Source organism: Natrix helvetica, assembly GCF_964273705.1.
Source record: "Natrix helvetica genome assembly, chromosome: 4".
Taxonomy (NCBI): Eukaryota; Metazoa; Chordata; class Lepidosauria; order Squamata; family Natricidae; genus Natrix; species Natrix helvetica.
This window is the reverse complement of record NC_138550.1, coordinates 93,467,508-93,490,984: the sequence shown is the minus strand read 5'-3', so window position 1 is coordinate 93,490,984 and position 23,477 is coordinate 93,467,508. Positions and strand designations below refer to the sequence as shown.

General features: G+C 38.7%; 1 protein-coding gene across 1 annotated transcript in view; it reads right to left on the bottom strand.

The window, feature by feature from the left end:
* Positions 1-23,477, bottom strand: part of PHLPP1 (PH domain and leucine rich repeat protein phosphatase 1) — a 205,094-nt gene that overhangs the window by 21,320 nt on the left and 160,297 nt on the right. Inside the window, exons 7-12 of the mRNA XM_081951854.1 lie at positions 21,552-21,754; positions 15,951-16,011; positions 13,654-13,749; positions 12,146-12,301; positions 5,222-5,422; positions 2,453-2,615 (exon numbers count right to left, since the gene is read on the bottom strand). Coding sequence (XP_081807980.1) covers positions 2,453-2,615; positions 5,222-5,422; positions 12,146-12,301; positions 13,654-13,749; positions 15,951-16,011; positions 21,552-21,754 — 880 coding nt within the window. The remainder of the gene's footprint in view (positions 1-2,452; positions 2,616-5,221; positions 5,423-12,145; positions 12,302-13,653; positions 13,750-15,950; positions 16,012-21,551; positions 21,755-23,477) is intronic.

Sequence of the window (23,477 nt, the reverse complement as noted above, 5' to 3'; positions counted from 1 at the left end):
GAGTTAACGTAAACAGACTGTGGGTCTTCAGAACACAAGATGCCTAATTGTTACATTGACTGTAGTAAGAAATCAGAGTTCCAACTGTCACAAGTAACAGTTGGACAGTAATAAACCAAGATCTGGACTGTACCATTTCAGACCAGAGGTGGGTGCGCAGATAATGGAAGGCTCCACCACTCGAGAACTTCACTATTGAGAAAATTATTGCATAAATCAAGAATGTAGAATAAGCTTTATTAAAATCTCATTTCCGGTAGATAAGTATTGCCATTTAGCAGAGGGAGCAACCCAATAAATATGCAGCTGCAGTCTGAAGTGGCAGAGTTGAGAGCTTTTTCCTGCCGTTTAAGAGAATTAAGCCAACCTCCTCCTCCACCACCCTTAATCGAGCAAATTCTACAATGGCCTCAACAAAACACAAGATATGATAATTTAATATAAATATTCCTTGAAGTAATCCCCCTTTAATCTAAAATGCGGTCATGAAATGTTAAAAATAAAGCAGAGAGCAGCTGATAATATTCTAACTAATATATATGACTGGTTAACAGCTGCATCTTTAAAGCGCTCCATGGCTCAGGACCTAGTTACTTGCGGGATCGTATTCTGCCCCATACATCCCTGCGACCAATCCGCTCGCACAGAGAGGGCCTCCTCCAGGTGCCGTCCACTAGACAGTGTCGGGGGGCGGCGCCTAGGAGTAGAGCCTTCTCTGTGGCCGGCCCAGCCCTGTGGAATGACCTCCCTCCGGATATTAGGAATACCTCTGACCTCCGCTCCTTTCGTATTAGCTTAAGACCCACCTATTCCAAGTAGCTGGCCTGGCTCAACTTTGATCTAACCATATCGCTCCTGACGGGTTTTTAATTGGGTATTTTAATTATATTTAATTATTTAGGGGTTTTTAAATCACTGTATTCTAATTGTTTTTTATTCATCAGCCGACCTCCTTGTTGTGTATGTCTCGGTATATGTCTCTGTTATATGTTTGTTTTGTCCACATATTTATTTCATATGTTTCATTGTACGCCGCCCCGAGTCCTTCGGGAGAGGGTGCGGCTAAGAAATAAATATTTATTTATTTATTTATTTATTTATTATTTCCCCCCCTTTTTTCTCCGTCTGACTCTTAGTGAGCCTAATTTAATTCTGCAACTTTTCTAAACTTTATGCTTCATTAAATAACCTCCATGTTTGTTGCAGAATGAATAGTGATTTGTCTGCTGTCTGCGTTAAGAGGGTAATTATTATCCTTAAGCTAATGGAGCACATCAGTGTTAAGTGAGTTTTAATTAAAAGTAATTTTATAAATACATAGATTAGAAGCCAATTGTGGAAAGGGACTGTCATAATTCTGACAAGAGCTGTTATTATTCACCACCAGACTTTAATACAGAGCTATGTTGTGAATTTAAAGGTGCGTTTAAAATCAATTTAAAAATGTAGGCTGCTCTGAAAACCAAACAAAATTTTAAGATGTCACAAAAGAACAGATAATGAATGCCAATGAAATGGAATACTGCCAAAGACATTAAAATATCCAGTTGGGTCTAATATTGGGAGCACAGTGATAGAAAGGAAAAGACAGGGCTAAATCATAGTAATTATTAAATGTTTTAAAATGACTTATTTTAAAATTACTCATTTTACACAACAGAGAATTTCACTGAATTTTAATTTATGTTCAGGGTAACAGGACAATTGTTTTCCAGAAAAATTTGGAAAAGCAGAGCATTTGAAACACAAGTTGGAAAGATAACAGCATGAATACAACTGTCAATCTAGCAAAGTTTTTTTTTTAATCTTGGGATGGCACAGTGTGTGATGTACCGAAGTCTTTTTTTTTCCTACCCCAAAGATGTATGATTTGGTTATAGAAATGCATCAAACAAGTAATGCAATCTCACATGGCCAATTTAGAGCAAAAGGTTGCCTTGACATCTTGAGGAAGATGGAATAATTGTATTGCTACTTAAAGTGTTGATGTAAGATAGCACTTTACAAAAACTTTTTTGTATTTATGTTGTTGTCTCCCACTCCTTCGCTCTCTCTCTGTCACACTACTCCAGTTACAAATATCTATTAATGTTGTGAACTGCTCCAGGAACCATCTTTCCCTTTGAATGGAGAACATGGGGTTTTCTATAGAACGTGGACAGAATGTAACTTCATCACACAAAGCTCAAGGTTGATTCAGCCTTACATCCTTCCGAGGTTGGTAAAATGAGGACCCAGATTATTGGGGCAAACACCTTAAAGAGGGCTTTAAAGCACTGTGAAGTAGTATATAAATCTAAATGCTATTGCTATTTAAATACCCATGAGAAATCCACGAAAAATCCTACACTTAATTGGAGGTATGTAAAAACAATGCTGCATCTTCACAATAGATGCTCACCTCCAAGCAACTAAAAGGAGCTTTAGAAGTAAATTTTTACGAAACCCTTACCTTGATCTCGCCAAGTTGCATGACTTCTGGAAAAACTTCGATGCAGTTGGAGTGTGCAATCACAGTATGCATGCGGCGACAATTCATGATCGTTGTTGGAATGGATTTCAGCTTATTGCCACTAATGTCGATTTCTTCCAACTCTTCAAGTTTGGCCATTTTACTACACAAAAGGAAAGAGAAAGATTTTGAGCATAAAACCCAAAATATTCCCTTAGAACAGGGCTATCAAATTCAAGGCCCATAGGCCAGAGCCAGCCCATGGGGCCACCCTGGAAATAGCAAAGGACCGGCCCACGGTGCCTCTGCCAGTGAAAGCGGAGATCAGGAGCGCCACATATGGCCCTCCCGGGCTCCATTTTCGCTGGCAGATGGCTGCAGCAGGTTCCCCCCAGGCCCACCTCAGGTGCTCCGACATGAGTGACATCAAGCTGGCCATGCCCACCCTAGTCATGCCCATCCGGCCCCTTGAGGTCAAACACAACCCTGATGTGGCCCTCAATGAAATCGAATTTGACACCCCTACCTTAGAATAATGGCTTTAAAGGCCAAAGAACAGCTAGTTCTTGACTTACAACTGTTCATTTACTGATTGTTCAAAGTTACAATGGCACTGAAAAAAGTGATTTAAGTCCGTTTTTCACAAACACAACCATTGCAGCATCCCCATGGTGACATAATCAAAATTCAGATGCTTGGCAACTGACTCATATTTATGACGGTTGCTGTTTCCCAGGGTCATGTGATCATCATGGTGATACTCTGATAAGCAAAGTCAATGGAGAAGCTGGATTCACTTAGTGACTATGTTACTAACTTAACAACTGCAGTGATTCACTTAAGAACTGGGGCAAGAAATGTCATAAAATAGGGGAAAGCTCACTTAACAAATGTTTCACTTAGAAACCCAAATTTTAGGCTCGATTGTGGTTGTAAGTCGAGGACTACCTGTATCCTGAAGCCTTTTCGTGTTTGGCTTGTACAAAATATTATATGACAATTAATATGTCCATTGCAGAAAATAGCAAATTTCTTGATAGTTAGTAATAGTCCTGCAGATAAGGAAGGGCTCATTTGTTGATCTCTCTTTCTTTCTTAAATGCTTCTTTGGAAAGATTACACTCACTCATATCAAAATGAGAGTAATAATGATCTTAAGGTTCATGATTTCTAGCCAGAGGCTCTAGCACTCCTAAAACTGAAAGGAACTTAGAAAGTCAGTCAGAACTGGTTTCAATAAAGGAATATACCAAGATACCAGTTTAGTACAGTATTCTTTTAAATGTTTCCAATCTGTTCCCTTCAATATTACTTTTTCCTGATTTTGATCACCTTCTGTTTCTCTGCAAATTCTGCATACTGTTTCTAATATGGCCCTTTTGTTTGCTCTACTGCCTTTATGATATTTTAAAATGTTATTATTTGCAAAATTGAAAAAAGAAAAAAATGGCCATTTGTATGGATATTTATAATTAGACAATTCAATTAATTTAATGCATATTTTCATATCACATTTTAATATTGTTTAATATTTATATTAAACAATATTATGTTTAATATGTTTACTATTTTAAGAAAGTGGCAGTGGAAAAAGATGGAAGAGCAAACATGTACAACTATATAAGCAGATAATATATCTAGTCTTCCATGTGAGACGCCTGAAAACACATCTTATATTTCTTTATCTAGAGCAGTGGGTCGCAACCTTCCTAATGCTGCGACCCTTTAAGACAGTTCCTCATGTTGTGGTGACCCCCAGCCATAAAATTATTTTATGTTTTCTGTATTTTTTTGAAAATATGTGTTTTCAGATGGTCGTAGGCGACCCCTGTGAAAGGATCGTTCGACCCCCAAAGGGGTCCCGACCCACAGGTTGAGAACCACTGATCTAGAGAAATTCTTCACTGTATAACAAATGGAGAATGAGGATTTTCCTATCTCTGTGATATTAACTTGTTTGCAATTATAACCTTGGCCCTCTGGTTACTTTTGTTATCATTAGTCTTTTAAAATAATTGGATTCCAAAGCCATTCAATTTTTAAGATATACAGGATATGCTCATTCCAAGGTAGCCCATGAAACAAAGTTTCCAACAGACAAAACCTGGCATTCATTGACCCTAAACAAAAGACATGCCTTGTGATTTAAACTTAAATCTGGAAGATTACATTTCCTTCTCTAATTGACAATTAGGGCTTCCTGAGTGAAAGATCAGAGTTAAATTTCTCCAAATAAACCCTGAAACTATGTTCAATTTTCAAAGGCATGTTTTACAAATATATAGATTATTCCCTGTGACAAAATCTTTTTTAAATGCATACTAATTGTACACTACAAACTTAAACTAGGTTCAGCTTATATATCCACACTACCACTATTTCTGCCAATGAATACACAAGTATTTGAATTCAGCCTAATCTTCTTGAAATACACTGCAAGACATTTTCAATACAAGGTAAGTTATAATCCACCAAATTCTTTAAGTTATGCTTCTTCATATTATTGCACATGGTTTATAAGTGATGGCTATCCTCATCCATGGTTTCTTTAGCATGTCATCCAAAGATGGATGAAAGAAGAAGCATAATTACACTCTGGTATGCTGCTCATTTGGTAGCAAGTCCAATTGCACAGGGTCAGTACTATTTTTACTCAAAAAAGAAGTTACCATTTAGTGAAATATCTAATAACCTTTAAATAAATATATAAATATCTCAAAATGTAATTGATTAAGAAGAGAATCAACTACTACCATGATTTTTGTTTACCTTGCAGGAAAGCTTTGCAAGCGATTGTAAGCCATATGTAGTATCTTCAGGTGAGGATGACCGGTTAACAAGGGGACACTTTTATCTGTGAGGTGATTGTTGGTCAAATACAGTTCTTGTAAAATACTATGGGTCTCCTCTGAAAGAGTGGCTGGAGGTAACATTTCCAGTTTGTTTGCAGAAGCATTCAAGTATCTTAAGCTGCAAAAGCAATTATTAGAGATAACTTTAGGTATACGTTTTCAATGACATTTTTAATGATTTAGCAGCACTTTTCCTGGAAATTTGTTTAAAATTGATCAACCTTTTTTCCACCTTCATCAGGGCTATCAAAAGAGAGTTTAAAGAGCCTCCTCTACAGATCCAATTGATCCTGGGGATATAACAGAGCAGCAAAAACAGTTCTATTCTGCTTGGTTTACCACTATTTTAATAGGGTTCTCTGGTTAAGCATTTTCATTTTCTTTTAAGTGATTGATTGATGCACATTGATGTGAATTATTCAACTGTTTGAGAGGACTGATAAATAAAAACAGGTACAAGAATAGAATAGAATAGAGCAGAACACTTTATTGGCCAAGTATGACTGAACACACATGATAATAAATAAAAGCAATCAACAAAAATCATAAACATATAATCATAAGAAACTAAGGAAAAAGGTAATATACAGTGTATGGTTTCAATAGACACAAATAATGTTACTGACCAAGGACATAATATATGATTTGGCATCCATTAAATTTATTACAGCAAATAATTTTCCCAGTGCGACTGGGAAAGGAGAATGGGCAGAAGCCTACAAGGTTGGGGCCATCCAAATCTCAGGTTTCAGATGCAAGTGGACACACGTAAACATACTATTGGAATAAAAGTGGCTTGGGAAACAATAGGAAATATCAATCAGAAAGAAAGCAAAGTAAGAAAAAAGAATTAAGCATTTGATGCTTGGCATCTGTTTTCCAACCAACTATGATATCAGAGGCATATTCTCAGTCAATCAATGCAATTGCCACAAATGGCAGGGTAGATATGCCATCTTAATTTATAATATAGCATGATATGGATGAATAAGAACGGACTACTTATATTTTCCCCTTGATTATGTGTTTGGATGATTTCATTGCTAGCTTTTTTTAAATCACATGTTGCCGTATCATCTAAAGTCTAGACATTGAATTTTAGTTGACACTAACTCTTGCTAATTTTAGATATGACAGCTTCACTATAGTTTAAAATAAGTCTGCCTAAAGTCCAATTGAATGCCTTGTCCTGGTGCAGTTGCTGAAGAAGCTCCACTACTGATTCCCATCATTATCTTGAAAGAATGCAGAATATAATAATATATTGCTAGAAAAGCAGAAGTTATATTATAGAGCCAGCTTAAATATCTTGCATTTTGGAAAGCTCAGTAGGAAATGTTTAATGAGAACAATATCAATTGCATTTTAAAATCAGAACGGACAATTCTAGTCAAACTCTAGTGTACAATCATATGTTCAAAATGTACAAGCTCAGACTGGATTTATTCAGGTTATCAAGCTTTTAATGATAGCAGATTTTTAATCAACACTCTTGCTGTAATTAAAAAGAGGCAAGAGCCAACAGCTACAATATCTATGGGTGTTAAGCCTTTGATATGGTTTCCTGAAGGTTTCTGAAGAAGGTTTTGACAATTTGGCTTTCCCTGAAATATTATATTTTTTAATCTGTCTGTATCCTTTATTTAACTCTTAAATTGCAAAGGATCGTTGCATGTCTTATTATTTTTTGTTGTTGGGGGGGGGGGGAATGGGACTGAAGACTTAGTTTTGACTCTTGGCAATTCCTTGGATTAATCCCTGTAGCTTTATTGACAAGATTTTGGAAGTAGTTGGCCACTGTCTGCTTCCTAGGGCTTCCAAGGGCTAAGAGAGTGACTGGTCTAAGGTCACCCAGCCAGCTTCATGCCCAATATGGGACTAGAACTTGGGAACTCCTGGCTTCTAGTCTAGCGCTTTTAACTACAACCTCAAACAGGCTATTGTCCTCTTCTCAATTAAACTTATGTGTAACTCAGAATATGCAAATGAAGTTCTTGTACTCTTCGGAACCATGGACCCATTTAAGAATCTGTAAAAACCTATAGATGCTGTTTGACTTCTAATATAGCAAAGTGTTTAAAAATAACAAAAATGTAACATATATAAAATTAAAGTTTTAGTTTTTCTCATTCAAATTTAGTAAAGGTAAAGGTTCCCCTCGCACACATGTGCTAGTTGTTCCCAACTCTAGGGGACGGTGCTCATCTCCATTTCAAAGCTGAAGAGCCAGCAATGTCTGAAGATGTCTCTGTGGCCATGTGGCTGGCATGGCTAAATGCCAAAGGGGCACGGAACACTGTTACCTTCCCACCAAAGGTGGTTCCTATTTTCCTACTTGCATTTTTATATGCTTTCAAACTGCTAAGTTGGCAGAAGCTGGCACAAGTAATGGGAGCTCACTCCATTACAGGGTCCTCCAAGATCTGTTTTCTTCCATCCTTTGCCACCGCCTATCCCCGCTGCCTGGAAGGGGCTGAAAACGGGATACACGGAGGCCAAAAATGGGGCACGCAGAGACTGAAAATGGGATGCGGGGGGGGGGTGGTTGGGTGTTCGGAAGTGGTGATAGGCGGCAATGGGCGGTGATGATCCACATAGCCTGGAACAACTGATAGGCAGTATTCTGGGAGGCAGCTACAACCGCCAATCTGCTGCTCGTGCTAAATCAGGCCGTGCTGAGGCTGACCAGGCTGTTTGCTGCAAGGAGCCAAACTGCTAGGAGACACCGGCAGAGGCAGATATTTTTTTCTCATTTTCCTCCCCAAAAGTTAGATGCATCTTATAGTTTGCAGCATCTTATAGTCCAAAAATATGGTAAATTGACTTTGGGGTTATAATACTCTGTAATATTATGTCAGTATACCCTCAAATACTCTATAATTTACCCTCAAATTGTCACATTAATTCTAGACCATCTGTTACTCTAGATCAGGGGTGTCAAACTCAAGGCGTCACACTGTTGTCACATGACATATAATGACTTTCCTCCTCTGCTAAACTGGGAGTGGATGTGGCCAGCACGTAATGCATCCCATCTGCAAGCTTTGAGTTTGATACCCCTGCTCTAAATCTTTTGTTTACATCATAATGAAGTAAATTCAAATTTACCATCATAAAAAAGCTTGGTGGTTTTACTAGTCTCCTGCTTGTGGTGTTGGATATTTTAATGGGTTTTCTTGCTGGTATATGGGGTGTCTTGTCTGCCTATCTACCTATTTAATATATTTGCCACCAATCTCGAAGTTCAAGTGAATGACTTTTTTTTTGTATGCATCAGCGATGGCGAACCTTTTTTGGCTCGCGTGCCATAAGTGGGGGGAGCGCAGGGGGGTCGTGTGCAGGCGTGCCGCAGCCATAATGCAATGCTTGACCCCCCAGTGTGCATGCGCGCACTACAGGTGCGACTCCCCCATTTTTGCATGCTTTTTTCATCCTCCCCAGGCTCCAGGGGCTTTATAGGAGCATGGGGAGGGCGAAAACAGCCTCCCCGCCCCCTCCCGGAAGCCCTCCGGAGGCTTCATGGACCTTCAGGACGCTTCCCTGAAGCCTCTGAAGCAGTCAAAATGACCATCCGAGTAAACCGGAAGTGACTTCTGGTTTGCTTGGAGGGTCATTTTGAGTGCTCCGAAGGCTTCAGGGAAGCCTCTTGAAGGTCTCCAAAGCCTCTTGAAGGTCCCTGAAGCCTTTGGAGCGCTCAAAATGATCCTCTGAGCAAACCGGAAGTGACTTCCGGTTTGCTCGGAGGGTCATTTTGGCTGCTTCAGAGGCTTCAGGGAAGCCTCCTGAAGGTCCCTGAAGCCTCCGGAGGGCTTCCGGGGGGGGGGGGGGGGGGATAAACTGCATAGTACACAAGATCAAATGCCTCCAATAACAATATTTCTTGTTTAGCACTAGATACTCCCATACCATATAGCATCAAATTCCCCAAGATGGCAATGAGATGAATTCCTCCAATGACAAATGACCAAGACATTCTCACAATAGATGACAATGAACATTCATAGAAGATTTAATAAAGACTTTAAACATCACATGGGAAAACACTGACATATTCGTCCAAAATTGAAAATACCAAAATCCTATTTATACTTAACAATTAAATAGTCTACCAAATGAACTTTTTCAATATCTGATCACCGGACTTAAGTAGAGGAATGGAAATAATCTGGTCTTTGTTTCTTAAAAGAAAACTGTTGCAATAGCAAATTGTGAAGAAAATGAGATACATTTCTAATTGTCTACTAGTTGAGAAATCCTCTATTTTCAGGACACTATCTGCTTCAGATGAGCAGGCTGATTACCTACAGATCCCTGGTGAGGTATTTCCATCACCCTAACATGGAGATTTTTGCTAAATGTGTAAAAAACATTGCACTTCACTGAATGAAAGCATGCTGACTGCATATTTGTCCATTCAGTGAGAACTGAATGAGAATTGCTAATATTAACAACTCCAAAGATGATTTGCTGAGCATGATAATTTCAGGAGGATGGTAATAGAGACGATAATATGCCTTTATTTTAAATGTGTAGAATTTGAAAATATTATTGTATTTTTATGTATATTTTCATTTAGATCCTGAATGCAAAAACTAAAAAAAAAGACAAGAAATCTTAACAATCAGTACCACAGATTACAATGGAATAGATTCTGGAAATTTTAGGAAATTTGCATGGCCAAAGGACAATATTGTATTTTAAACCACATTGAGTGTTGTCCGTGCTGTGACAGCCTGCAAAGTCATTTAGAAGCCATAAATATTAGTCTTCTCTTCTCCTATATCCTCTCTTCCAGCTACAGAACAAATAGGCTGTACATTTTAGCCATCTGCTCTACAAATAAATGGCCCAAGGGATAGATGGCATATTCCCACATAGGCAGTAATGATGCTGCTTAAGAAATAATAAAAAATGAAGTCAACCCTACTATGAATAATCCTAGTCTTCAGAACACCTCTACCTATAACTCACAATCATAACATCTCAAGCATAAATCTTTAAGATCCATGAAAAATACAGTATATTTCAGTTAACTTCAATCCTCCTTGAAAATGTTGTGAAAATTTTGAATTTTTTTGAAAGAATAAAAGGCTGGTGTTTTTCTTCCACTTGAAATCTTTAACTGCAGGAAGATCAATTTTAAGTTGAACTAACTTCACAGGATAGAATATTTATTCTTTCAACAGGTAGCTCAAAAGTTAATAAAAACTGAACATCAAATTAAAAGTTCAATTTCTTCGATTCCATAATTTTAGAGCTGGAGGCTACAGTTAAAAAACAAATCAGTCTATGGATTAATTGACCATTTTATAATTCCTGAAATTTCCAAATATAGAGTATCCAAAAGTACCTGAGGGCAAGACAAAAAGTAATGGATAGAAATTTTATCACAGAGAGATCCAACCTAGAATTAAGAAGAAATTTTCTGACAGGGAGAACAATTAATCAGTGGAATGGCTTGCCTTCAGAAGTTGTGGGGATCCAACTCTGGAGGTTTTTAAGAAGAGATTTGACAGCCATTTGTCTGGAATTCAGTGGTGGGTTCCTGCCGGATCGCACCGGATCGCGCGCTCCCTTGCGGCGCTGAACCCGGAAGTACGTTCTTGCCCCGCCCCTGGCGACAGGACGACGCTTGCCTGCGCTCCACCAGCTCGGCTGGGACCGCAGACGTTTCTCTGCTCAGCAATGTCTTCAGTGGAGCGGTGGCAGCCTGGCAGGCTGAGCCTGCGTCCCTTTCAGGCGCTCCGCTCCGCTGAGGAAACGTCTCCGGTCCCAGCTGAGCTGGTGGAGCGCAGGCAAGCATCGTCCCGTCGCCAGGGGCGGAGCAAGAACGTACTTCCGGGTTTAGCGCCGAAAGGGAACGCGCGATCCGGTGCGATCCGGCAGGAACCCACCACTGCTGGAATTCTATAGGTTTCCTGCTTGGGCAGAGGATTGGACTAAAAAACCTCCAAAGTCCCTTCCAATTCTGTTACTCTGTATAGATAAGCATGAAGACCTGGCACGCTTCTGATCATTTTCAAGAAATGAAATTACTTTAGGCGGTAATGCCTAAAGATTTCTATAAAATAAATGTATACGCTGAAGGAGAAGTTCATTTATCCTGACTCTGCAAAAGGAAAAATTCAGACTAATAAATAGCTAACCTCTCCTGTTGTAACTAAATGAGCCAACGCAAAGAGGCTTACTTAATTGGGGAACTTTCTTATTTTTGATAAAAGTGACTATCCACTGTTGAGAGAAGGTGTTCTGTGCTTACTGCCACTCAGTCACAAAACAGCTTTTTCTGGGGTTTGAAAACTAGATTGCATCTGACTCCAGAAATGTTGTAGTGTTCTAAATATAAGACTATTTGCATTTGATAACTTGCTATTTTAGATACAATTAAGAGAATAATATTTTATGAATACTAGCTTTTACTAAGTTAACTATTAGTATTTTAATATATGTATAGATTGGCATTACTTCTTTAAACTTAAAGATAGGTGATTGTATTGTTACTACTATCTCTGTATAAAAGAAAGTTGGAGGTTACTTTTGTTATATTTGGCAGATGTATATTCTTTGGGACTTTTAATGTGCTTTGTCATTCCTTTTCCTGCATTGTTACTTTGTATTTTAATGTAGATGTTGAAATTTAATAAAGATATTATTAAAAATACCTTCAAGGTATTTCATTCTCCGTAAGTAAACATTTGGGGAATTGAGAGTGCATTGCCTGTGCTATTTACTTCAGTTTTTTTCATTAAAATTAAAAACACATTTGAATTAACAGTTGAAGTTATACAACTTGGAAATTATGTTTATACTGTTCTATTCTCTTGGTGGATTTTTTGGTTACCTGTCAGCTTTTAGCAGCAGATTAGATGGCAGCTCCACAAGTTGGTTGTGTTGCACATCTAGGACTTCCACATGCGTTCGTTCAATCCTCTCTGGTAGCCTTGCCAACTGATTGTGCCCGGCAAGAAGTTTTCGCAAGCTGATATTGCAAAATAACCTTAAAACATAGAAATAGCAGTAAAGCTTACAGTTCTAATTAAAGTAAGACTATTTCAGAGAATCTGATAAAAACCTCAACAACATTCTGATTATGAGATAACGTCTAGAAGTAGCCAAAACAGTCACTGTGAGAATGAATCCATTAATTAAAAATAAATGAGTGGAATCAATCCATGTACAGGAAGTACTTGACTTACAACAGTTCATTTAGTGATCATCCAAAGTTATAACAGCACTGAAAAAACTAACGTATGACCGTCTTTCACTGTTACAACCTTTAAAGCATTCCCATGATCATGTGATCAAAATTCAGATGCTTGGCAACTGGTTCATACTTATGACTGTTGCTGTGTCCCAAGGTCATGTTAATGGGGAAGCCAGATTCACTTAACAACTGGGTTACTAACTTACCAAGTGCAGTAACTCACTTAACAACTGTGGCAAGAAAGGTCATAAAAATGGGGCAAAACTGACTTAACACATGTTTCACTTAACAACATAAATCTGGGGCTCAATTGTGGTTGTAAGTCGAGAACTACCTGTACTTTTCCATACAAGTAATCCTTGACTTATGACTGTGATGGAACCTTACCTTGATTATTGTAAAGTAGGTCACTTACGTGACTGACTCAATTTTACAACCTTTATTGCAGCAACTGTTAAGTAAATCTGCAGTCTTTAAATGAACGGCATGGTCAATAAGGGCGCAAACACAGGTTTTTGGGAAAAAATGTCATAAATTGTGGTCATGTTACTGCGAGATGCCGTAACCAGCTTTAAATATCGGCCAACTGCTGAGCACCCAACATGTGGCAATGTGACCAGAGGAGGACAAGGTGGCCATGAGAACTTTAGAACCAGGTTGTAAGTAACTTCTGAAAGGTCCATCATAACTTTAAAAAGTCACTAAGCAACTAGTCATAAGTCGAGGACTACCTGTGGAGTAGAAATTTTTCAAATGCAAATATTTCCCTGATATTTTAAGATGGTAAGTGATCACCCGTGTTTTCTTAGGTAATTATATTGAACTTTCAATAATATCCTGAAATCAAAAGTATATTTTGCCAGGGTACACAAGCATCATATCTAAAAGATGACACTGTAAGGATGGGGAAAGATGCATGTTCTTTAGAACTTCTGCTTGGAAATCTGAGAGATTGCTTGGTTTACATCTGCATAAAGAAAACTGTTCCGGCTCAATGACACTCCATGAAATAAACATTAAACAGAAGAAAAAAGACAAAACCACATGGAACATAGTTCTGTCACTAAGCAAGCTAGAAACTGATTCAATGCAAACAATTCTCTACTTCGCATCCTGTTTCTGATTGTGTTAAAGATAGGACTCACCTAGCGGGAAGTTCACGTATGTGATTGTGGCCCAGATCTAGTACTTCTAATTTTCGGCTATCACAAACCCATTCTGGAAGGCTCTCCAAGTGATTTCTGCACAAAAGGAAGGCAAATGAAAAAAATTATATATTATTCCCACTCGGACTCTCTTGCTTCAGTCTCTCTGGAAACAGATTGAGGCATACAATTCGCTGACGTTTAGGAAGTAGTAGCAAGCCACAGGAGCATAATGTGGGGTTAGAAATGTCCCAGGATCATTTTCTTGTAAGTCATGGCAACAGCTGCATATATATAACATGTTGACATCTCTATTACAGATTGTACTTGGATTGCAATGGGAATTGGTACTGGAATTTCCATTGCTAAGCGATGTGCTTGTAAAACTTGATGTCACATGACTACGCTGTTTATCAACATTAATTCTGGCAGTCCTGGTTGCCATCATTAAACAAATTGCTGAGGATCCACCCCCATCCAAGCCACTTTCAGCTTTGGTCCCTCCCAACATTGAGACTTGGTAAGGTATAGGATTGCCTCCTCTTTAACTACCTTAACCTGCCTAGCTTCCCCCACGCCCACTGTCCTTTTAGCCACCTTCTCCACTGCCTCTGACAGACTTACCCCCTATGCCTGCTGCCCCTGCTGCCACCTTGTTGCTCCAAGATGACCTTCATTGTCTTCTTCCTGCCACTGCTCAGGTGCCCCTGGCCTGGCGTTTCGTGAGGCAGCTGCTGGCCATGCCATGCCTGCTTCTTTGTCCAAATGTGGCATGGTCTTCTCATGAGGTTTAGGAAGACAGGCACATGAAAGAAGGCCACTACACTGGCACAAAAGTAGGACTCTTCTAACCAGGGACCTTATTTCATGAAAGAAGGCCCTGGTTGGGAGGTTGGGGAGGCCCATTGGCATCAGTGTGAAAGATGGCAATTTAAAGAAGGCCTCATCCAGTACAGTACATGGTTTGCCATGTAGCAGGCATGGTGGCAAGCAGGGATAGGCAGTGAAGACAGCTGGCAGCAGCAGGTAGGCAGAAGACCAAAAGGTGGCAGGTGCCCCCAAGTGGGCCCACATTTTGTTCATGTGACTGCAGGAGGCAGGAACTATTGAGGACTGGTTGGAAGTCCCTTTGTTCAATGCCATCATAATTTCAAACAGTCGCCGAACAAATGGACATTAAGCAAGGACTACCTTAGTCAACATCATCCGACATGGGAGATGGGGGAGTGAGATTCTTCTTTCACCCGATAAGCTCTCCTACATCAAAGATTAGTAGGGTAGGGTTTGTAATCTCCTATACTAAAGCAGTAAAAACCCAGAATTAAATACAACACAATTTAGGAAAAAATGGCTGTTTCATAAGAAATTACACAACTTGCAAAATACGTTGCTTCAAGCATTTACTTTGCTTGTTTGCCTTGATGCCTATGGCCTGAAAAGATTTAGCAGCATGCAAAAACCTTCATATCTGGCAATGGGTCCTTCAACTTCACCCCACCAAGATACCCAAAACCTGTTCTGAAAGAAAGCTTGATAGACTAAGTGGAGAAGATTATCTGCTATCATATCTGCTCTACTTCTTAACCTTTAACTCTCAGGGCCATATTATTAACATGCTTTGAACAGTAAGAAGAAAATCTAATTACTTATGAGGTAATATGGATATTGGCTTCAAAGTTGTGGCATTTGCTTAGTAGCTCAACAAATCAGAAGTAAGCGTAATGCAGAAAAAGGGATTCAGTGTGTTGAGGTTGTATTAAAAACCACTCCTCCAGTTTATACAGAAACATTTGTGACAATCTCTGCTTCTAAGTAAAGAAATATGACAGGCCAAGTATTTATTTATTTATTTATTTATTTATTTATTTATTTGATTTGATTTCTAGACCACCCCCTCTCCCCGAAGGGACTCGGGGCGGTGTACAGGTACCAGATTAAAAACCATACAAATAATAATAAATATAATTAAAATCGGATTAAACTTTAAACCCCTGTACAAGTTTATAAAAATTAAAACTTAGCCTAAGACCAACCCGTGAAATTTAAAAATACAGACTGAGGTGGGAGAGCTGGAATTAGGCCAGGCCGGCTAGATTAAACAGGTGGGTTTTGAGCTTCTTACGGAAGGAGCGGAGGTCCGTGGTGTTCTAATATCAGGGGGAAAGTCATTCCAGAGAGTCGGGCCCATCACAGAGAAGGCCCTTCCCCTGGGCGTCGCCCGCTGGCACAGCCTAGTGGACGGCACCCGGAGGAGTCCCTCTCTGTGTGAGTTAGTAAGTAAGTTAGACTACACTTACCTAGAAACATCCAAATAAGTTAGATAATTTGGAACGGGATACACATCAAGGTGAACGAGTTCTGGAAGAGAAAAGACAAATATTGCATTGCAAAGATAAATGTAATTTCAAGCTACTAAAAGTAGACCACCTCATGATGCCCAGGTTTATTGTAACAATAAGGCAAATCATACCATGGAGGACAAAATAGAAGTAGTCCTCAATTTACAACAGTTCATTTAGTGACCGTTCAAAGTTACAAGAGCATTGAAAAAAGTAACTTAGGACCATTTTTCACACTTATAACCGTGGCCTTGCAGCATCCCCATGGTCACGTGATCAAAATTCAGACACTTGGCAACTGACTCATATTTATGACAGTTCCAGTGTCCCGGGGTCATGTGATCCCCTTTTGTGACCTTCTGACAAGCAAAGTCAATGGGGAAAACCAGATTCACTTAACAACCATGTTACTAATTTAACTACTGCAGTGATTCACTTAACTGTGGCAAGAAAGGTCGTAAAATATGGGTAAAATTCACTTAACAAATGTCTCACTTAGCAACAACAATTTTGGCTTCAATTGTGGTCGTAGGTTGAGGACTACCTGCAATATACACAGGATCAGAGCTGAAGCAACTGAACAGTTAAAAACAGCAAATATGAATCTAGTAAAAAATAAAGAACATTTTAACATTTGAAGACATTTGACTGAAATAGATGGGATTTTCTTATTTATAGCCTTTACCGTATATAAAATATGGCTCTGTTGTAAAGAAAAAGTGTTCATCCTTTATTTTGTAAACTATAGCTTTGCTTTAACAACTGTAATCCATAGAGTGTGCTTTGGGAGTACATGAAATATCTTTCTTCCCACGAGCTCTATGATATATCTCTGATCAGTAGAAAAACTGTATTGCGGTTTTATCACTTCACAATGCTATAGTTAGTATAGTTGGTCTAATATAACTAAGTTGGAAAGAAAATCTCTTCACGTAGAAAATCAGCTTCAGTAGATTTAAACTGGGTGAGGCTAAATTTTTAAAAACTTCTCTAAATGATCAAATGTTAGGCAAGAACAAGCAAACCTTCTCCTAGTAGTCACTAGACAGAAATATATTGGGTGGAATTGGGCACTGCAGATAGGCAGAATGAAAATCAGAATGCATTCTGATGTTAGGCAGCCCTTGATTTCGAGTGAAATCCTTCTCCCAACACCTAGCTCTCTTGACAAGTGTTTTGTTGTTGTTGTTGTTACCATGTTTTCCCAAAAATAAGACAGGGTCTTATTTTCTTTTGACCCCCCCCCCGCCGAAATAAGCGCTTGGCCTTATTTTCGGGGAGGTCTTATTATTTTTGAGGTGCAGGAGGCGGCGAGCGCGGTCACCTCATGGCTGCTGCTGTACTGCAATATTTTCAGGGAGGGCTTATTTTAGCGCATGCGCTCAAAAGCTCGATTGGGCTTATTATCTGGGGAGGTCTTATATTCAGGGAAACAGGGTAGTGAAATGGAGATGCATTCAATCACACAACCCTTCATTTGCAATGTCTACATTTGCAATACTACCCAGGCACAAATTAATCTCTTTGGTGAGAATGAGTCCTCTGGATTAATCAATAATCTCTCACTTGATTATTTCACCAAGAACATCCCCTAAAAAAGAATTCACAGTACATTTACAGGTAGTCCTTGAGTTGTGACCACAATTGAGCCCAAAATTTATATGTTGCTAAGTGAAACATCTGTTAAGTGAGTTTGCCTCATTTTACAACTTTTCTTGCCGCGGTTGTTAAGTGAATCATTTCATTTGTCAAGTTAGTAATACGGTTGTTAAAGAAACCTGGCTTTGTTTGTCAGAAAGTCACAAAGGGGGATTCCATAACCCCGGGATGCTGCAACTATCATAAATACGAAACAGTTTGTTAAGCATCTGAATTTTGATCGTGTCACCATGGGGCTGCTGCCATGATCATAAATGTGAAAAAACAGTCATAAGTCACTTTTTTCAGTGCTGTTGTAACTTTGAACGGTCACTAAATGAACTGTTGTAAGTCGAGGACTATCTGTACTATGTTCACTTTTAGACATGCAACATACTGAAATGTCCTCTGGAGCCCATGTCAAGCCTTTACCATGACTAGTAGCTGTAACCATTTTTGTACACTAATCTATAATTATTTTCCACAGTTGCAGCTCATCCATTCATTGAGCTACTATAAAAATGATTATTTCAAAAACCCTGATTTTTGCTACAACTCATTTTGCAATCTGCCCCACCACTCAACTGTATTGATCTAAAATCAGAGATTTAAAAAAGAATCAGTCAGGGAAGGATAGGCTGTGAATCAATCACAACAAAAGTCATGATGCTAGGATTTACCTCTAGATCAATGGTTAGAGAAGTAGAAAATAGCAGGAGAAATGAACTACTGTTGCACAGCATAAGTGTGTATTTCAACTAACCAATCAGGATTTCCAGCTAAAGAGAACTTCAAGTTTTGATGGAAATCTTTCCCAAACCTACTTCTAGTAGTATTATGTAAAACCAAAGTATGCATAAGGGAAGGGGGGGGGAGAGTTCATTTTCAGGATATAACAAGTTTGACTCAATTTTAAAGTCGACGTAAATTTAGTAACTTTTCTAGCTATATATCCTGCTGATTACTTTCAGCAAAAAATAATAATCCAAAAGGGTCTGAAATATTACTCAAAAAACATGTGTGTAGCATTGTTCTGAATCAGCTTCTCAGCACTGTCACTCATTAGTACATAACCCTCTTATTATAAAGAATTTCATACAGCTATCCTTTACATTTATTTCTCAAAAATTCACTTTCGGCCTTTATTTTAGTCATTAGCATTTACTGCATAAATGATACCACTTAATCAGTTCTGTGGGAGTGGCTTGGTGGCAGTGATGTGCAGTCAGGGGAGGCAGGGGAGGCAGAGCCTCACCGCTCTCATCATGAAAAGAAAAAAAATGTAAAAGGGAAAAGGCGAGTGCTGAGGTGAGGCTTAAAAAAGCCTCTAAAAAAGGGAGGACTGTGACAATTTTGATCTTTGCAAGCATGCAAGCAAAATACCCCAGGATCACGGTGGCGGGGACAGCAACTCCTTCCGCTGTGCTGCGGAGAAGAGCCACACTGTGCAGGAGGCTCCTCAGCGCTAGCCTCAGATCAGCTCTAGCCGCGGTCCCCTTCATGTTGGCTCAGGAAGGAGGGGATTGGGACTGCGTATGCAGGAGGCTCCTCAGCGCTAGCCTCAGATCAGCGCGAGCCGCGGTCCCATTCCCCTCTTTCCTAAGCCAACATGAAGAGGACCGCGGCTCGCGCTGATCTGAGGCTAGCGCTGAGGAGCCTCCTGCACATGCGGTCCCATTCCCCTCCTTCCTGAGCCAACATGAAGGGGACCGCGGCTCGCGCTGATCTGAGGCTAGCGCTGAGGAGCCTCCTGCACAGCGTGGCTCTTCTCCGCAGCGCAGCGGAAGAAGTTGCTGTCCCTGCCACCGTGATCCTGGAGTATTTTGCTTGCACACTTGCAAAGATCAAAGTTGTCACAGTCCTCCCTTCATGATGATCATTTGATGACGTCAGTGCCTCACCAGCCATTAACCTCACTGCATGTCACTGCTTGGTGGGTATGGCATGGTTTGGTGGGCATGGTAGGAGAAGGATACTGTATAATCACCATTCCCTCCCAATCCTAGGGAAAGGTTACTGCAAAATCCCCATTTCCTCCCGATCAGCTGGGACTCAGGAGAATAGATGGGGGTGGGGCGAGTCAGAGGTGGTATTTACTGGTTCTCCAAACTACTCAAAATTTCCACTACCGGTTCTCCAGAACTGGTCAGAACCTGCTGAATACCACCTCTGCACTTAATGCAGAATCTTTCATGTTCATCTCTTTTTAAAATAAATTTACATACATTGATTTTAGATATTTTGATTTGAATACGGGTTTTGTAAAGTTCTTCTTGATTTTGCTTTGAATTTTCTTTTGTTATAAAGTTATAAATTTTTATCTTTATGAACTGCATTCAAATTTGTCCCCTTTTCAGGCTTATTCTTCATTTTCCTCCAGGAAATATGGCCACAGTAGGACAAGGATACGTGGGAAAAAGGGGACAGAGAATCAATCTTTTGTTAACAGGAAGATAAAAAGAAGATAAAACACTGAGGCTGTTTCAGATCAACTCAAAGTGTAGAAATCTAGAAGTTCTCCCTTGGCTTCTGCTGAGTGATATGGGCCCCTTATCAGAGTATATTGCTAGCATGAGAAAGCTCTCTGTACATGTTGCTAAACTCCATGGGAAAAAAGTATTGTGCAAGTTAGATACTGCTTTACTAGCTACTAGCAATGGAAGCACTTCTACTTCTATGTATTCAATGCAAGAATCCTCTGAACCTGTCAGCCTTACTAGGCAAGGCGAGATAGGAAACAGATGTGCTAAATCTATTTTATGGTCACGCTACATTAATAGGCTTTTGCCAGTAAAAGTACAATTCTCCTCCTTTACAGTTTAGGAAACTAGGGAGAGTCTCTTCTGGATCTCTTGTCCCACTTATTATCCAGTTGGAGCTATGCAGTCTCACCATTTGTCCCGAGCCTTTCCAAGTACCATTACATAACCCTTTTCAAAGAAGCTGAACTGGCTAGTGAAAGAAATGGATTACTTTCAAAAACTGGAAAAAGAGAACAAGAAAGTGGAAATGGACACCTGAGAAAACATCCCACAAAGTGTCTAACAACACGAACCTGTGGTATCAATATAAGTGGAACATAGGGAAATATTAAGGACTCTAATGAGAAAGAATTGATAATGTGCCCTCTCATCCCCTAATCCTAACCCAACCTAATCTGTAGATTAGAATATTATTATTCAATGGAATAGGTAGTCCTTGATTTATGATCATTTCTTTAACATGTCTTGAAGTTACAATGGAATTGGAAAACTCACAACATGTCCTTGAAGTTACAATCACTGTAGCATCCCTGCAATCACATGATCTCAATTTAGGAACTTGGCTTTAATATATACAACATTTGTAGCATCTGTAGTCATGTGATCATTTTGCAATCTTCCCAGCTGGTTTCCGACAAGCAAAGTCAGTTGGGGAATCTGAATTTACTTAGTGACAGTGGAATTCACTTAACTATGTGATTCACTTAACATCAGCAGTGATTTGCTTAATGCTGTGGGGAAAATGGTAGTAAAATTGGGCCTGGTCACATGATAATATAATTAATAACCACATCACTTAGTGACCCAAATTCCAGTTCCGATTGTGGTCATAAGTTAAGGACTACTTGTATAAAATTTATATAGCTCTCTAGGCCGGTCACTTTATTTTATCTCACAAAGAATATACAGATTTGTGACACACTGTGGGAAATTTAAAACTTGCATTTAAATCCCAAGGATTTCCATTTTACAACACTCTAAAAGAGCATGTAAGCACCACTCTACAAGCTTCCAAAATTATGCTGCTAAATGTTTTATGTAAAGCCAGATGGTTAAGGACTGGATTCACCCACAACTTAATATTGCAAATAAATCCAGTGCAAGAAGAAAAGGCTAGGAATATCAATTTCTGTTTGAACTACCTTCAAAGTAAACATACCATTTGAAGTGGCATAAAGAGCTTTAAGTAAGTATCCACTGATTTTGAGGGTTACCAGCTGGTTTCTTTCACAGTGCAGTATTTCAATGTTATTGAAGATGGTTGCATCTAACTCTCCTAGCTTATTATCCCGAAGATCGAGCTGGGTCACATGATGTAGGAAGTCACTCTCATCTCCCGTCAATCTTCTAATCACATTTAACCTGGGATAAAAATGGGGAGGGGGGAAAAAAGAGCTGGGATCAGTTATTTTACCCTCCTTTTTTTTTTTGACGGCTGGAAACAAAATTTGCCTTTTAATTTATCAGTTCCAAAAAGACCAAGTTCGATTTTTCTAGTTATACTTGCACTTCTCTGAAAAGTTTGCACTGATTTGTGAGAATGCCTTATGTCGTATCCAATACCCAATTATTTTTAATACCATCCAAGTCAGATGCCCTCCCCAATTAATTATCCATGGCTCACTTTAATGTTCCAAAGCAAATTATCAAGTCTCTCAAATGCATTTTTAGTGTTTATCATTTTTTTGGTCATAACAATTTTAAAGATTATAATAAAGTGATGGCTTTCTAACGTGTCTCAATACAAAAATGTATGGAATTAATATCTCTTAAACATTAGTGGCAGATGAAGACACATTAACAAAGTTTTGATGATTCAATAGGGATTATCCATATTCACAACAAAGAAATGTTGAACCACATCAAATTTAAGAATTTCATCAGAAAATGCCAACATATATAGAATTTAACATTATTGTTAAGTTCCTTTGGAGTAAACAATGGCAAAGAGAGTAAAGAGAATGAATAACATAAGGCTCTTCAAGTATTAAAGTTTTCTACCATTGGCAAAGCATTATGTGAATATACAGTCACGTGAAAAAAAAAGTAAACCCTCTTTGAGTTTTGTGATTTTATGTAGTAGCGTATGGTAAAAATCATCTGGTCCTTAGCATGGCTTTTTTTTTGTAAAATAAATGAAGACATGGTGTAATATGTCATGTGTTGTTGTTCATCTGAGGTTGTATTTACCTACTTTTAAGAATTGTTAAACACCAGATGATTTTTGCTATGTCCTGATACGTAAAACCATAGAACACAAAGTGTACTTTCTTTTTCACATGACTGTATGTATATAGTGACAATATCGTGATCAAAGCTCATTGCTGAAAGAGTAGGGCAGATTTTGCACCAAACCAGTTCATACCGAACTCCAAATAAACAAGAAAAGAGAACTTGTGACTTGTTACATAAATAAAAATTATCTGCAGAAAGCCATCAAACTAGCCACCTGAAATTTCTCTGAATTTTAATTCTCAGGGCAAAACAGACGAGATGGATGACTAAATTGCCTAATCAAAACACTGCTTTGGGATAAAAAGAAAAGTTATAAAAAAACCTAAGAAAATAATTGTATCATAATTAAAAAAAGTGCATTTTTTTTCTAAAAAAAATTTGTGAAATCAATATCCACTAGTAAAAAGGAGTTAATGGTGCTTTAAGAAGCAGGTGATTCCTTCAAACAGAAAAACAAATTGAAGCACTTCAGCAAAAATTGTGGGAAATAAAACGATGCAGTCCAATCTTACAAATTTTGGGCAAATTAATATAGCTCCAATGTATATAATTATTTCAAGTTCAAAATGGCCATTGCGTGTGTATCCAATCTCTCAAAATTAAATTAGAATAATATAACAGGAAACAGGTCTTACACAAATATAGACAAGGGAGAACTGCCTGGTCTGTTATTATATCCATGTCCTGAAAAGCTTGTAAAGTTCTGAGTTTCTGACTCTCTACAAATTTCCACTAAACACATTTAAAAGCTAATAAGGAGCTATATAATAATATGAAATAATATTTTAACAATGGGCTACATTAGACTTCTCTTTTCTCATCTTTTCCAAAGTTTTCAATAATTGTCCCT